This window comes from Vombatus ursinus, unplaced genomic scaffold (assembly GCF_900497805.2).
Source record: "Vombatus ursinus unplaced genomic scaffold, bare-nosed wombat genome assembly UNPS02014784.1, whole genome shotgun sequence".
Taxonomy (NCBI): Eukaryota; Metazoa; Chordata; class Mammalia; order Diprotodontia; family Vombatidae; genus Vombatus; species Vombatus ursinus.
This window is the reverse complement of record NW_020954562.1, coordinates 43,284-57,138: the sequence shown is the minus strand read 5'-3', so window position 1 is coordinate 57,138 and position 13,855 is coordinate 43,284. Positions and strand designations below refer to the sequence as shown.

Genomic DNA, 13,855 nt, shown 5'->3' with positions numbered 1-13,855 from the left:
GAGATGACAATGAGGCCTAAACTGACTCTTCCTCTGTCCTGATTAGGAATTATTGCAATATAACGGGGGGCATCAACAGGGGAAAAGTAGCAGAAATTCTAATGAACTCTTTGCACAACCTGAGAAACATCTAAGTGAAGTCAGGGATACTGATACCTAGCAAGGAGACTGGAGAGCATGTTATACATAAGAGGATTGAGTTGGGGGTGTTTAGCTGGAGAAAGGATGACTTTGGAGGCAGACATTATATGTCCTCAAATATTTGAAAGTGTGTCATGTGAAAGAGAGATTAGATGTGTTCTTCTTGGCCTTAGAACTGGGAGCAAAGGGGGGCATTACCAAGTCAGGCAGCTAGAACTACCCAAAAGAGGAATGAGCTGCCTTGGAGGTATTGATTTCCCCTGTGACTGGAGATCTTCTAATGGAATTTGGGTAAACATTTGTCACAGATATTATCAAATGGCTTCTTTTTCGGGCATGGCTTGGATTAAGGAACCTTCTAAGATCCCTCTTAACTCTGAGATTCTAAGATCCAAGGAACCTCTTTGGCAAAATACCCACATTTCTACTGAGATCTTCTCTGACTCTGTCCTCATCCATCCCTACCTGACCTGCCTGCTCATCACTTTAGGTGCCTTCAGCCTTTACATTTAGAATAGGAAGATTCACTAGGGTTCTAGTCACAGAATCAATTCCAGTACTCTTTGAAGGAGTAACTTTAAAAAAAATGGCACGTCAGTTTTTCATAGCGTTTATTACAAGACAAAGTGTGGTGTATTGGCTAGAGAGCTGACCTTGGAATCAGGAAGACCTTGGTTCCGTCATTGTCCCAAAAAGATACTGGCTGAATGACCTCTCATAGATCATTTAACCTCTTGGTGCTCTAGGCAGCAGTTTTCTAAGATTATAAGTTGCAGAGAGGATGCTGACCAACATTTCCTCATGGATAATTCCCTACGCCAATGAGATCACAGGTCTAGTCCCTATCTATTCAGAATACAGTCCCTAGAGTCCCTCCTCCCCTACCACTCTCACACACTTATTCCTTGTTAGACTGTATTTCAAGGGGACAATGATATGGATCTATGATTTCATCAATGTAATGAATTCCTTGGGGTAGATTCATGAAGAAATAGAAAGGTTGAGTAACTTGGCCTTGGTCACATAGCCAGTATGTGGTCAGAGGCCTATCGTCTTGACCCAAGTCTGTCCGTCTTCCCACTACACTGTGCTGCCTCTCAGATTCTATTAAAGAGAGAAAATAATCTGATTAAGCCTGTAGTCCGTTCTGAGCTGTTTTTAAGGTATGCCACACATTCTTTCCTGATCTCATTGGGTGGCCAACCAACATTTGGCAACCTGCTGGTAGGCTTAATGTTCTTCTCTTTTGGAAATGTCCCTTAAAGGACTTTCTTTTCTCCCTGTACTTCTGGTTCAGGGTCTTTAAACTCACCTCTTTGCACCTTTCTGTAATCCCAAATCACATATGAAGAATATGTAGCAAAACTCTACGTGGACTTAAAAGGCAAGAAAATCTTAGGATATTTTGCTTGATGCAAGACTATATGGTACGTCTTTTAGTATTTTCCATATTTTTTATGTCCTTGACAAACACTGCTGCTATGCTGATATTACACATCTGGGAGAATATCAGATTGATAGATAAAGAAACATTGTCCTTCCTGAGAAGGCCTGTCAGAAATAGCTCCCAGACTGTTCCTCCTCCATACTTTTAACACTCTTCTTTTCAAAGGACCTAATGACTGTCTTTCTCTCTCTTATTGAGTCCCATGCCTCTCGGCAGTGTTATATGCCCATGGGGAAATGGTTATTTTTCACAAATATGAACTCCTCCCGGAGGGAAGATAGAACAGAGGCCTTTTAGGAAACAACTGACATGTTCTTGACTCTGGCTGAATATGGAAGAATTGGCTTTGACATTGGGCTATTAGCCAGAAAACAATAAAATTAAATCGACCACAATTTTTCAGAATAGCACCTGCGTGTTCAACTATAAAAGAGGACCGTTGCCCAACATACATCCTAATAAAATGAAGAATAAAGCTAATCTTTGGAGGGACATTTTCTTTAAGCTCATTTTCTCTGAACATTTAAAATTACTATGGGCATACAACAAGAATAATAAATAATTCTAATTTCTTTTCATGGGCAAATATGCAACTGATTTAAAAATAACATTTCTTCTACATGTAGATAGTGCAATTAATTATGCTACATTTTAAAAAATAGAAGTTGGTTAGGACTGAGATTCTAAGACCCATTGAAGAGCTTTCTAGATTTGCAGTATTCTAAGGATGCTACCCTGAATTGGTTAAAAACAACTGATCTTAAATTGCACACAGTTAGTAATGGGGCTTGAATTGCACAAAATCAGTAGGCACTAGAAAAGTATCCTTGCTAATGGCCTTGCTTCTCCATTACAAAGCCTTGAGGTAGGCCCTTGCATCTGTCTCTAGTACAATCACCCCATATTTATCCAAAGTAGGTCTATGAATCAGCCACAGAATGATGGGCAGGATGGACCATTTTGTTTTTTCGGTCAGTTTGGGATTTTTCAGCCATCTCAATGACCCATTTGTTCCCAGTTAATCAAATTGTCCATGTGGTTGGCCCAGTTCCCACTGTCCATATCATAAGCCTTCATGGGGAAATAATTAGACCAGACCTGTGAGAGCCAGCGTGCTGTAGTCAGCAAGGTTCAAACCTTGGATTCTGAGAGTCCTGCCTTTAAGTTTTATCTCTGGTTCATACTGAACTTACGACCCTAGGCAGGTCACTTAATCTTGCCCCCAGGAAACTCTTTTAAGGCTCTAAATTACTGAATATTTATTGATCTGCATTAATGGAGAGTTTCTAACCTATGAGTACCCTATACTAAAGTTTTGCAGCCTGACCCAGATGAAAATATATTGGGGAAACATTTAGCAAAATAAATAAAAACAATACAACATAGATAATGTTAATTTGTGGTTTTCTAGGTAAACCTGGGCTAGCAGAGATCTGTTTCTATTTGAGTTTGACACCACTGCCCTACACTGAAGAAAAATGAGGAAATATGTGACAGTGTTTTGTATATGTTCTTTTATTTGAGTTTTGATAGGCATTATTATCCCTGTTTTTTAAATGAAGAAATTGATACTCAGAAAGTTTGTTGTCAGAGCTGCTCAAACTCCCACAATAATTAGATGTCAGAGATGGGATTTGAACTCCCACCTTCCTGACTAGTTGAGCACTCTTTGCACAATGCCACCATGCATGCCTCTTAATATACCACACCAGAGTTGCAATACATAGTGTCACCTGGTGTTGGAACAGAAACCCTTAGTTTGCTCTAACATTTTACTTAATTCATTGATGCCTAAAGGTGAAAATAATTGTTAAGGCTCTTACCTGAGCTCAGTCAGATATTACTCCCAGAATCCTTTTCATTGCTCAGTTCAGAATGATATTGACTCACCAAGTCAAATAAACATGAGTCATGATAAAAATTCCTATAATTGTGTCTCTTAAATAAAACTAGTAAGTATGGAAATATATTTGTTGTCCAGAAATCAATAAAACAAAAACCCACTCCCCCTCTCTGTCAAAGTTCTGGATTTCAAGGTTAGACTATCCTCATTTGGTTTCTCATCACTGTTCCGAGGTGGGATAAAATTTACTTATTGTATCGATTGGCTCAGAGAATGCATTTTCTTTAAATGGGCAGGAAAAACAATTTTTCTTTTTCTCATAGACTTAATCAGTAGCAAGGACATAGAAAAATTCGTTGGTATTTCCCTCCCAAGCTATTAAAAGATTGGTCCCTTGAACCCATCATCCCTATTGTCTCTTTGTTTGAAAACTTCCTGGAACCCAGAAAGAAGGGCACCCATGTGGTTCATTTGGGCTACATGACTTGGGATCAATATTTGAGTCCAGCTTTGTTATAGATCTCTGCATCATTAAAACCACATTAGAGAGCTACAGAGAAGCAGTCATCCCTTATCTAAGCAGTGGGCTGAGCCAGAGCAGAACATCTGGGAAGTCGCAGAGTGAGTGAGGAACATTTTGGTAGTTCAGGCTCTTGACCACATTGCTCTGACACATGAAGAGGCAGCAAGTCAAGGATGTGGAAACCCTGCAAGGGTGCCCCTAAATTCCTGTAGGTCAGAGGAGCCTCTTAGAAAACAAGAAAGGGTGAACTTTAACCCCTGCAAAACTGTTGAGGTCTTAAGGGAAATTAGTTTAATGGTCTTTATTGATAGTATTCTCTGCTGAACCATGTTCCACCTCACAAATTGAATACGTAATATGATCAGCAGCTCCCACGTAAGGTAGCTTGGGAGATGAATGAGTTCTTGCTTCCAGATTTCTTGGTGAGGGAAAAAACACATTACATTATCAGTGCTAATGAAAATATGGTCAGGGCATTGATCCTTTCACAAAAAAGAATGTCCTCATGCTAAAAGTTAAATCCATGGTCTTCCTAGGAAATCAAAGATTTCTAGGAATAAATTCATTCATTCATTCATTCATTCATTCATTCAATAAGCAATTATTTAGTTCCCACTATGGACCAGGCACTGACAAAACAAAAAGACCAAAACCAAAGAACTAGCCCCCATCCTCAAGGAGCTTACATTCTACTGGGGTGCGAGAGGGGGATGGAGGGAAGAAGGAGAAGCAACTACACTAATAAGTAAATGTAGATGTATTGTCCCATTCTTATAGAAAATGTCTTAGAAGACATTTATTTACTGAAAGGAGTAGAAAGAGGATATTTGCGTGAGAAATACAGAGGAAAGCAGCTTGAAGATTGATATCAGCAGTTCTGAAGGAAGCTGAGAGAAAAGCAGCCCCTCAGACAAAACTGCTTAAGGAGAGACAAAGAGAGTTCTGAGAGGACCTGAGTGAAAGCAGCCCCCTCAGATGTAAAAGTACTGACTTATGGCTGCACTACATTATTTCCTAGGAGCTAATTTATATATGACTCTTTTCAGGACTTGGAAGTTTATTACAGGAAAATGGAATCAAAGAACGGTTTAGGGCCTATGGAACGATTGTATATTGACTTTATGTTGTCTGTATACATAGATATATAAATAAATTAATGCATGGGAGGGGTAAGGCCAGGTAGGAGAACACTAACAACTAGAGCATCAGAAAATTACTTGAGTAGGAGGAGGTGGTGCTTGTACTGAACTTTGGAAGAAAACAGGGATTCTAAGAGGCAGAGATGAGAAGGAAATGTATTCTAAGCCATAAATGACTTATTCTCTCAGCCTGCTTGGCTTTGGCTTGGCTTTGGTTTTCTCTGAGGAAAAAAAATGAGTGGTGTGGTCTTTTTCTTTCCTTGCAGGCTCTCCCCAGGATATAGCAGCTGTGAGAAACCAGGCAGCTCTCCAGAACATGAGAGCTTCCCGGATGATGGCCCAGAGCACAGGCATGATGGGAATGGGACCTTCCCAGAACCCTGGGGCCATGCCCTCTGCAGCAGCTCAGTCTGAGCTTGGAATGGCCCCTTACAGCAACACCTCCACCAGCCAACCAGGAATGTACAACATGAGTGTGGGGATGAGCCAGATGCTACAGCACCCAAACCAAAGTGGCATGGGCATGACCCACAGCCAGGCCCAAGGCCCGAGGCAGCCTGCAGCCGCTCAAGGAGTTGGTATGGTGAGTGGCTTTAGCCAGAGCATGCTGGTGAACTCAAGCATCCCCCAACAACATCAGCAGATGAAAGGACCTGTAGGACAGGCCTTACCCAGGCCCCAAGGCCCTCCAAGACTTCAGAGCATTATGGGAACTGTCCAACAAGGAGCACAAAACTGGCAGCAGAGGAGCTTACAGGGTATGCCTGGGAGGACTAGTGGAGAGCTAGGTCCATTCAACAATGGTACCGCTTACCCCATGCAGGCTGGACAGCCCAGGCTGACCAAGCAACATTTCCCACAGGGGATGGGCCAGTCGGTCGTGGACACCACTGGCACCGTGAGAGCTCTCAACCCAACAGCCATGGGTCGGCAGATAATGTCATCCCTTCCTGGGCAACAAGGGAACAACCAGGCAAGACAAATGGTTATACCTGGCATGAGCCAGGGTGTCCCTGGCATGCCAGGATTTAGCCAGCCTCCTACCCAGCAGCCGATGCAAAGTGGCAACTTTGCCCCAAGCAGCCAGGGCCAGGCTTATGACCGGAATCCATCTCAGGATATACCTTATAATTACAGCAGTGAAGGAGCTGGGGGTTCTTTCCCCAGCCTAACAGAGGGTGCTGACCTGGTGGACTCCATCATCAAAGGTGGGCCAGGGGAAGAATGGATGCAAGAGCTTGATGAGTTATTTGGCAATCCCTAGTCACAGGGGGCCCTGAGAGCCAAAACTCCAGTGGTTAAAGTTTAAAGAGAAAAAAAAAAGGAAACAGGATGTTATCCCATCCTTGTTTTTTATTTTTTTTTTTAATCTGTGCAAATTGAGCTGAACTGTAGCAGGCAGATGGTGGAAGTTAACGGTGGCAATTTCCAGCCACCGGAGGCCACATTTTGCAAAACTTCCACATACAGCAATCTCAACTCCATGGCACATGCCTACTGGGTGTGAGAGAGACAGACAAAGGGACAGGCTGGGGAAAGAATCCATACCAGCCTGTGGCCCCAGGGGACAACCCTTCCCCTGATCCCAGGGCCTACTATGTGGGATGAGTTGCCGGTCCCCATGGGCCGAGAAGGACTGCTATCCAAAGTCAAGGAGTCCCCTGGTCTGTCCAGCCCCAGGTCTTCTTAGGCCACCAGAAAAGACAGATCCTCAGGCCATGGGGAGGAACACCTTCCCACCAAAGCTGCTGGGTGATTGCACAGGCCAGGCACTGATGGATCAGAATTGTGCTGAACTCTGGGCGGAAACAATTCCAGGCTTAAAGACATGCTACTGTATTGGGAGGGTGGACAGAAAGACCAGTGATGGCTTCCTTGGGAGTCTCCAAGACTGCCCAGAGGCCCACTCCCTGTCCCCATGATGAACCCCAAGAATCCTAGAGGCATTGCTGCCTGATGCTGCCCAAAGATAGCCAGGTGAGTTTGGAGGAGGAGCATAAATCAGGCGATACAAAGAAAAGAGGCCCTTGGAAGATGAGTCAATCACTGTCATGACAAGTGGTCATGGCCACTGTTTGGTAGTGCTTCCTAAGCTTCCCAAGTACAGTGCTTATAAATCTAGAGAGTTTTTCACATTTGTCCTTCCAACAGTGTAGCATCTAAAGAGGGGGGTGATGGACAGACATCCACTGGACTCCGGAGATGTCATTCAGGCCCATTTCCTACCCCCCTGGCCCTACTTTTGCTTCTGCTTCTGCTCCCTACCCCCAACCCTGACTCCAACAGCCTAATTCATACAGCTTTTTCTTACCAGTATCCCAAATGAAGCTACTTCCTTTAACTGAGCCTAGTTGTGGCTAAAATGAATGACAGAAGGAATTCTGCTATGCCAGATATTGGAAAGGGACTCTGGCATTTCCTGCCTCTAAAGTGTGTGAAAGTTACCAGTATTACCTGCTTGGACCATGAAAGTGTCTTCTATTGGTTGGTAGTACTTGTAGGATACGGGCCCTGCATATCTGACATCCCTAAATGGGGCTGGACCTTCAAGACGATAATTCTGGTCCTCTCAGGTCAGTTTACCCGTGACCCTTTGGTGAAGGTTGTCCTCTGGGGGAAAAGTGACCCCCAATATCATATTCTGCCAATGACATTTCTTCCTTGGCAGATTAAATGCAAATTTTCTGAGAGTTTAGGAGGCAGAAGTCAACTGGTACATCTGGCAAAATTTGTTTTTAGAAAGGGGGTGTGGTCCCTGTCACTTGAACTAAATACTCCCAGGCATTTAATCTATCCTACATAATTCTCCCAATCTGACCCTGTCCAAAGGCACCAACAATTTAGCTAATGTGTGTTCCTTTATTTCTTGCCAATTCCCCTGCTACCCCTCCTACCATTTCATCATGGGGACCACATGTCCTAAGTCTAGATAGAACAAGGCAAGGAGAAAAGTTAGTAAAAGAATCTTTAGTCTTTGGTCCTGATGACGTTGGGTCAATCCTAAGCATGTACTCTTAGCTCACCCAGAGCCAGAGCCAACAGCATTTAAACCCACAGAGACCTGTGGAGAAAGAGAAGTGTAGACTGACCTAAGCTGGGAGGAATTCGAAAGAAAAAGAGTTTGAGTTGAAGAGTAGGGTAGGAGGAGATGAGCTGCCAAACCCTGCCCTTAGCTTGCCCCCTAGAAAGGAACCAGTGCATGAATCCGCACACAGCAAGAGAGAGGATGCAAAGCTAGTGGTGGCACCATGTTGGTGAGAGGGATGTGGCAGGAGCTGTTCTGGTTCTCCCAGGAGGGCCCTGCAGGACTGGACATGAGATCCCTGAAGGTTAAGCCGCATTACCAGGGAAACTAAGAATTGAAATAGATGAAAACCAAAAAGAAAACAAACGAACACACAAAAAGAAACAACAAAGTTATGAAAGGAAAGGAGGAAGAACACAAAACATCCACCTATTTCTGAGAGGTACAGGAAGCCAACGAATATGCTGATGTCAGAAAGCTCGAAGTGAGTGATGGAGACAGAGGCTCTATTATCTTGGTAAAGCTTCCTCTGAATACTCTGTACTGGGACCAACAAAACAAGAGGTAGATTTTAATTATTTTTTTTTTTACTACGGTGCTGATGTATATGTAATGTCTAAAAAAAGTTATTTGTAAATATGTTTTTACAATCCTGCAAATATCACTGGGTCTACTATCTGTAAAATATATACATATGAATATATATATACTGTTTGTTTAAAATAGAGTATTTTTATTTCATTCCTTAATTCATCATCACTGCAATGGCATTACACTTCAGACTACATCTGATTACTAATTTGTACTGTATTACCTGATGGCAACTGGCTCCATTCTATTCAGATTTTTCTAGTTTTCTGTTTTTACCTTGTACATTGAGCACTGCATATTTCCTTCCAAGAACTGTACAGAACTCTGAAATGTAGAGTTGAAGTGATGTTGGCAGACCACTTTTAAAGAAAAAGGCAAATAAAAGATTGTTACCTGAACCAACTCAAAGTGTCTTTTCTCGGAATGAGAACAATTTCCATTTCTGTAGCCCCTTAAGGTTTCCAAAATGCTTTCCTCACAACTACCCCTGAAGGTAGAGAGCAAAAGGATCATTCACCCCCATTTTACCGATTGGGAAAGTCAATGAGCAAATATGGCGAGGTGAGAAGGCAATAGCAAGGGAAAACCAGCAACCAGCCCATGTGCTGCAATGGTAATCTTGCCATGCTAGTCCTGCCACTTGTTACCTGGGTGACCTGGAGCAAGCTTTGGAAAGGCAACATGATGTAGTGGATTGAAATTGGGAACACCTGGGTTCAAATCCCACACCTGACATTCAGTAGCTGTACGACCCTGGACAATTCACTTAACTGTCTCAGTTTTTCCTTATCTGTAAAATAAGCAGGTTAAATTAGGTGGCCTCGAAGTTCTGAATCTATGGTCCAATGATATCAACAGATAGCAAAGAAGGGCCCCAGCAGTTGGAGGGGGAGTATATAGGAGGACACTCAAAAGAATCCCATTGGGTTAAAAGGCATAAATTGGGGACGTTTGGTACCGCTGAAGACTTCCATTGGTAAAGTCCTAGAGCTACGTAAGTATTTCTCAATGAGGATATCCAGGTTCAGGATAGTAATATGATTCCTCTAACATCAAAATAATAATACCCAATAAGTGTCAAAGCCAGGATTTTCACTTGGGATTCCAACTTTCCAAGTTGGAAAACAGAGATCTTGCCCTCGATCTTGGTGGGCTTTGACTTGGGAGACACACGATTTAACTGGTTCAATGACTCTCTTCCCAAAAGTCACTGGAGACGATGAAGGTTGTACTCTCAAATTTCTTCTGGATCATTATTTAAATACTTATCAGGCAGTCTGGTAACAATGGTTCCCAAACCTTGTAATTCCAATATGAATTTTTACATTTCTAAATTTTCTCCAGCACTCTCTAAAGGAACCATCATTATTGGGGGCAGGATGAGGGAAGAGGGGAAAGTAGCCAGAACAGTAAGACTCACACTTAAGGCAAGTTGCATGAAGCACAACCATAGTTGAAGAGGGGAACACTATCCTTTAAAGCAAAGACAAAGATCCTGGGATAACATCTGCAGAAGGCTGCTATGGAGGAAGAACTCACCCCAGCCCATTATCTTGTAGATTCCTGTTTTAACCAGATTAATACATATTTGGTGAAAAATGACATTATTATACACTGGGCAAATAGAATATTTTTGCTCCTCAAAGAGATTTCCCATATGCTGTCTTATTTGTCTTCAGAGAATCCCAGGGAAATATATTTAAACCAGCACGTCTGATTTCATGGGGCATCTGCCTCTGTGTGAAGGAGGCACTTCATTTGTCAATAGGCCAACTGCTATTTTAAATGATCATGACAAAGTTTTTCTGCTCTGGTATGTCGTGTGTGCTGGGCCACTAATAGGAATTCACCACTCTTTGCAAAAGATGCTGGAAAAGGTTCTCTCAGCCAAGCCCTGGGGAAGGGCAGTGAGAAACTGTGGGCCTGTAACTACACCACATGCCCCTTTTCTAAGCCCCAAACCAGCAGGCCAATGAATGGGGCCCTAGAGGCCAGCACTGGGCCCTTGGCCCTCTTTTATGCTTCTGATGCCACTTTCTAGTTCTTTGGGTTGGTTGGTTGGTTGGTTGGTTTTGCATCTCTTTTCATCACTCAAGTGACAGGCTCAGTCAGTGGTGCTGCGTAGGTGCGATGCCACAACTATCATTCTCCTCTTCTTCTTTTGACAGAAGAGATCACAGAAGCCACTCCAGATTGAATCTCTGAGCTTCTCCTCCCCAGGTTTTCATATGGAGAAAGGCTCTGTCATAGAGTTCTGAAGCCACATGAAGGGTCCAGACACACATCAATACAATCATCTGATTACCTTGAAGATCTGCTCTGAAATCTGGTCATGTTCTCTTGGAACAATGGATTTTTCATTTAGGAGAGAATAGAAAACAAATTAGGGGAAAAAAAGAACAATTCTTTTGTTTGATGCTTGCAACTTTTTAACTTTGTAAATGACCCAAACAAGTGATATTTTTGTGTCTTTTGCAGAGAGAAATATATTCATTCTTAATGAAAAAAATACCATACACTTTCAAACCAGGGGTTATATATTCCTAAAAACAAGATAAAGATAGCTCTTTAAAGCATACCCCAAATTAGAGGAACACAAATTCATAAAATCAAAACTTTCACTGGTTCCCCATTGCTCACTAAACAAAAATTATAAATCCTGATTCAGGCATTCAAGGCTCTTCATAATATGGATGTAGCCTACCAGTTCCATCTTCTGCAAATCCCATTGCGGTTTAGTAGTGAGAGAACTGGCCTGAGTCAGGAAGACCATGGCTGCAAGTCCTAACCCTTGATAACATGGACAAGGTGCTTAACTTCTAAACCTCTCAGTGCCCTAGGCACTGAGGCATCAAATTTCTTTCCAATAACCCTAGGAGGTAAATACTGCCTCCCTAATATGCAGACAAGAGAACTGGGGCTCAGAGAGATTAAGTAACCTCATGGTCAGAGCCGGAATTAAAAGCCAAGTCTTCCCTGACACCAGATCCTACACCCTTTCCCCTACTTCCCCAAGTCTTACTAATAACAGGCTCATCTGACTAGAGGAGGGAGAAAGGAATAAGCATTTACCAAGTGCCTACTATGTTAGCTTAATAATAATAATAATAGTACCCATTGTGCTAAGCACTTTACAAATTATATCTCATTTGATCCTCACAACAGCCCTATGAGGTAGGTGCTATTACTATCACCATTTTACAGATGAGTAAACTGAGTTTAACAGTTAACTGACATGAGCAGGGTCACCACTGGGGTCAAATTTGAACTCAGGTCTTCCTGATTCTAGGTCCAGCACACTGTCCACTTAGCTGCCCTTGAGAGAATTTGTATGCTTTGACTTGATATACTTGGAAATACTATTAAATGATGTATGCATTTTCATTTCTTTCAATGATTTTCTCTAACCCCTCTATTCCTTTTTGCACCAACTGAAAAGAAAAGCTATAATGGCATCTCAAAAAACATTAACTGAAAATTGGAAGGGACCTTAGATGTAATGTAATCCAAATCCCTCATTTTGCAAATAAAGAAACTGAGTCCTAGAGAGGGGAAATTACTTGTCCTGCATCACACAGGTAGTAAGTGGCAGAATGATTTGAACCCAGATCCTTTAAATACAAATCTGGGGCTCTTTCCATTGTACAGGGACCATTCCAAATTCAAAACCACTCACACTGATTCAAAATGTACAGGAGAAGTTTGATGGCGAACTCTTTTTCAATCATTCAGTTCTGATGTTTAAATGCTGTTTATGTATATGACACCTTCGAGCTAGAGATCTCCTAGGCAGGTAAGGTGCTTTTCCCATTTCACAGCTGGGCACAGTGAAAGAATGTAAGTCACACGAGGTCGGATAGTAAAATTGATGTACACTCATGAAGAGGCCTCCATTGCCTCAATTCACCAACTAGCCAGTGGGCATCCACCAGGATCCTCACTGGTTAGGAATCTGGATTTGCTTTCCTTTGGTTGAAGATGGAGGTAATGTTCTCTGTATTCAGTTCTCTAGGTCAGGGGGTGGGGAACCTGCTGCCTCAAGGCTGTAGGTAGATATTGGGAAGTGAGTTGTTAGGCCCTTTCTTTTTTAGCTAAAGTATATTTTCTCAGCCAAGTTTGTTTTGTACTATTAGGGGTTGACTCTTTGCCCTGACTACTTGGGAGTATCTGCTTAATCTCCCCCATGTGCCAGCCATCTGTGCCTTTCCACCAGTAATGAAAGAGGCTTAACTGCCCAGTTCCATATGTCAGGAACTTTTCTTCAGGAGGAGAAATACACACACACACACACACACACACACACAAAACACAATACAACACAACATCACACAATAGAGGAAGCATCTGGTGACAAACGATGTTATTTATATGATTCTCACCAATGCAAGCATGTTGTCCTTCAGCAACAGTTTCTTTAAAAACAAAACAAAACACAAACAAGGTATTTGTTTTTAGGATTTTTAACTCCATCATATATATGCAAGGACAAATAATAGTTTATAGAAAATTAAGCAAGTAATACATTCTGGAAAGGGAACATTTTTCCAAAGTCATCTCAAGAAAACCAAAATAGAGATGAACTGTCTGGGTCTCAGTTTCCTCCTACTGTAATATGGAGTTGGGCTGAATGATTTCTCAGTATTATCATTCTATGATTCAGTCCAAACATGGGAACTTTGATTTCATATGTTTTTGGTCTATCTCCGGGGGTGGGGAAAAAAAAACTTGATATTATTAAAAGGGAGAAAAATTTCTACAACAATCGATGTAATTTCTTGAAAATATTGAAGTCCATGTATTCATCCAGAAAGTTGTTGGCAATTCCCACTGTAGCCTGGATGATCAGCAAAGCCAAAACTCCCGCACTCCTCTGGAAGCCTATTTTCCTGTTTATAAGGAGACAGAGAGGGAGAGAAATGCCAAATACAGTGGTGAAGAACCATAACTAAGGTTGAACAACCAAGGCTTCATTCAGGGTGCAAATTTAGAAAGTGCTAAAAGCACCTGCAATCTTTCCAAAGAAAAAGCAATAGAGCTAGTATCTAGTTAGCAAGAAGAATGAGTTCGAATAGTAAGCCGCCTGATAGCCTACTTCCTTAACATGGCCACAGCCCAGATGAGCTTCCCCGCCCTTATCTGGGCCCCA

The 13,855-nt window shown here is 42.2% G+C and overlaps 2 protein-coding genes across 2 annotated transcripts in view; one reads left to right on the top strand and one right to left on the bottom strand.

Annotated features, from left to right (window-relative positions):
* The window catches only part of MAML3 (mastermind like transcriptional coactivator 3), a 534,905-nt gene extending 525,798 nt beyond the window's left edge, over positions 1-9,107 (top strand). Inside the window, exon 5 of the mRNA XM_027866934.1 lies at positions 5,360-9,107. Within this exon, the coding sequence (XP_027722735.1) occupies positions 5,360-6,357 (998 nt within the window). The 3' untranslated portion in view covers positions 6,358-9,107. The remainder of the gene's footprint in view (positions 1-5,359) is intronic.
* Positions 9,108-13,089: 3,982 nt separating this feature from the next.
* The window catches only part of MGST2 (microsomal glutathione S-transferase 2), a 34,654-nt gene continuing 33,888 nt past the window's right edge, over positions 13,090-13,855 (bottom strand). The window contains exon 5 of the mRNA XM_027867001.1: positions 13,090-13,595. Within this exon, the coding sequence (XP_027722802.1) occupies positions 13,463-13,595 (133 nt within the window). The 3' untranslated portion in view covers positions 13,090-13,462. The remainder of the gene's footprint in view (positions 13,596-13,855) is intronic.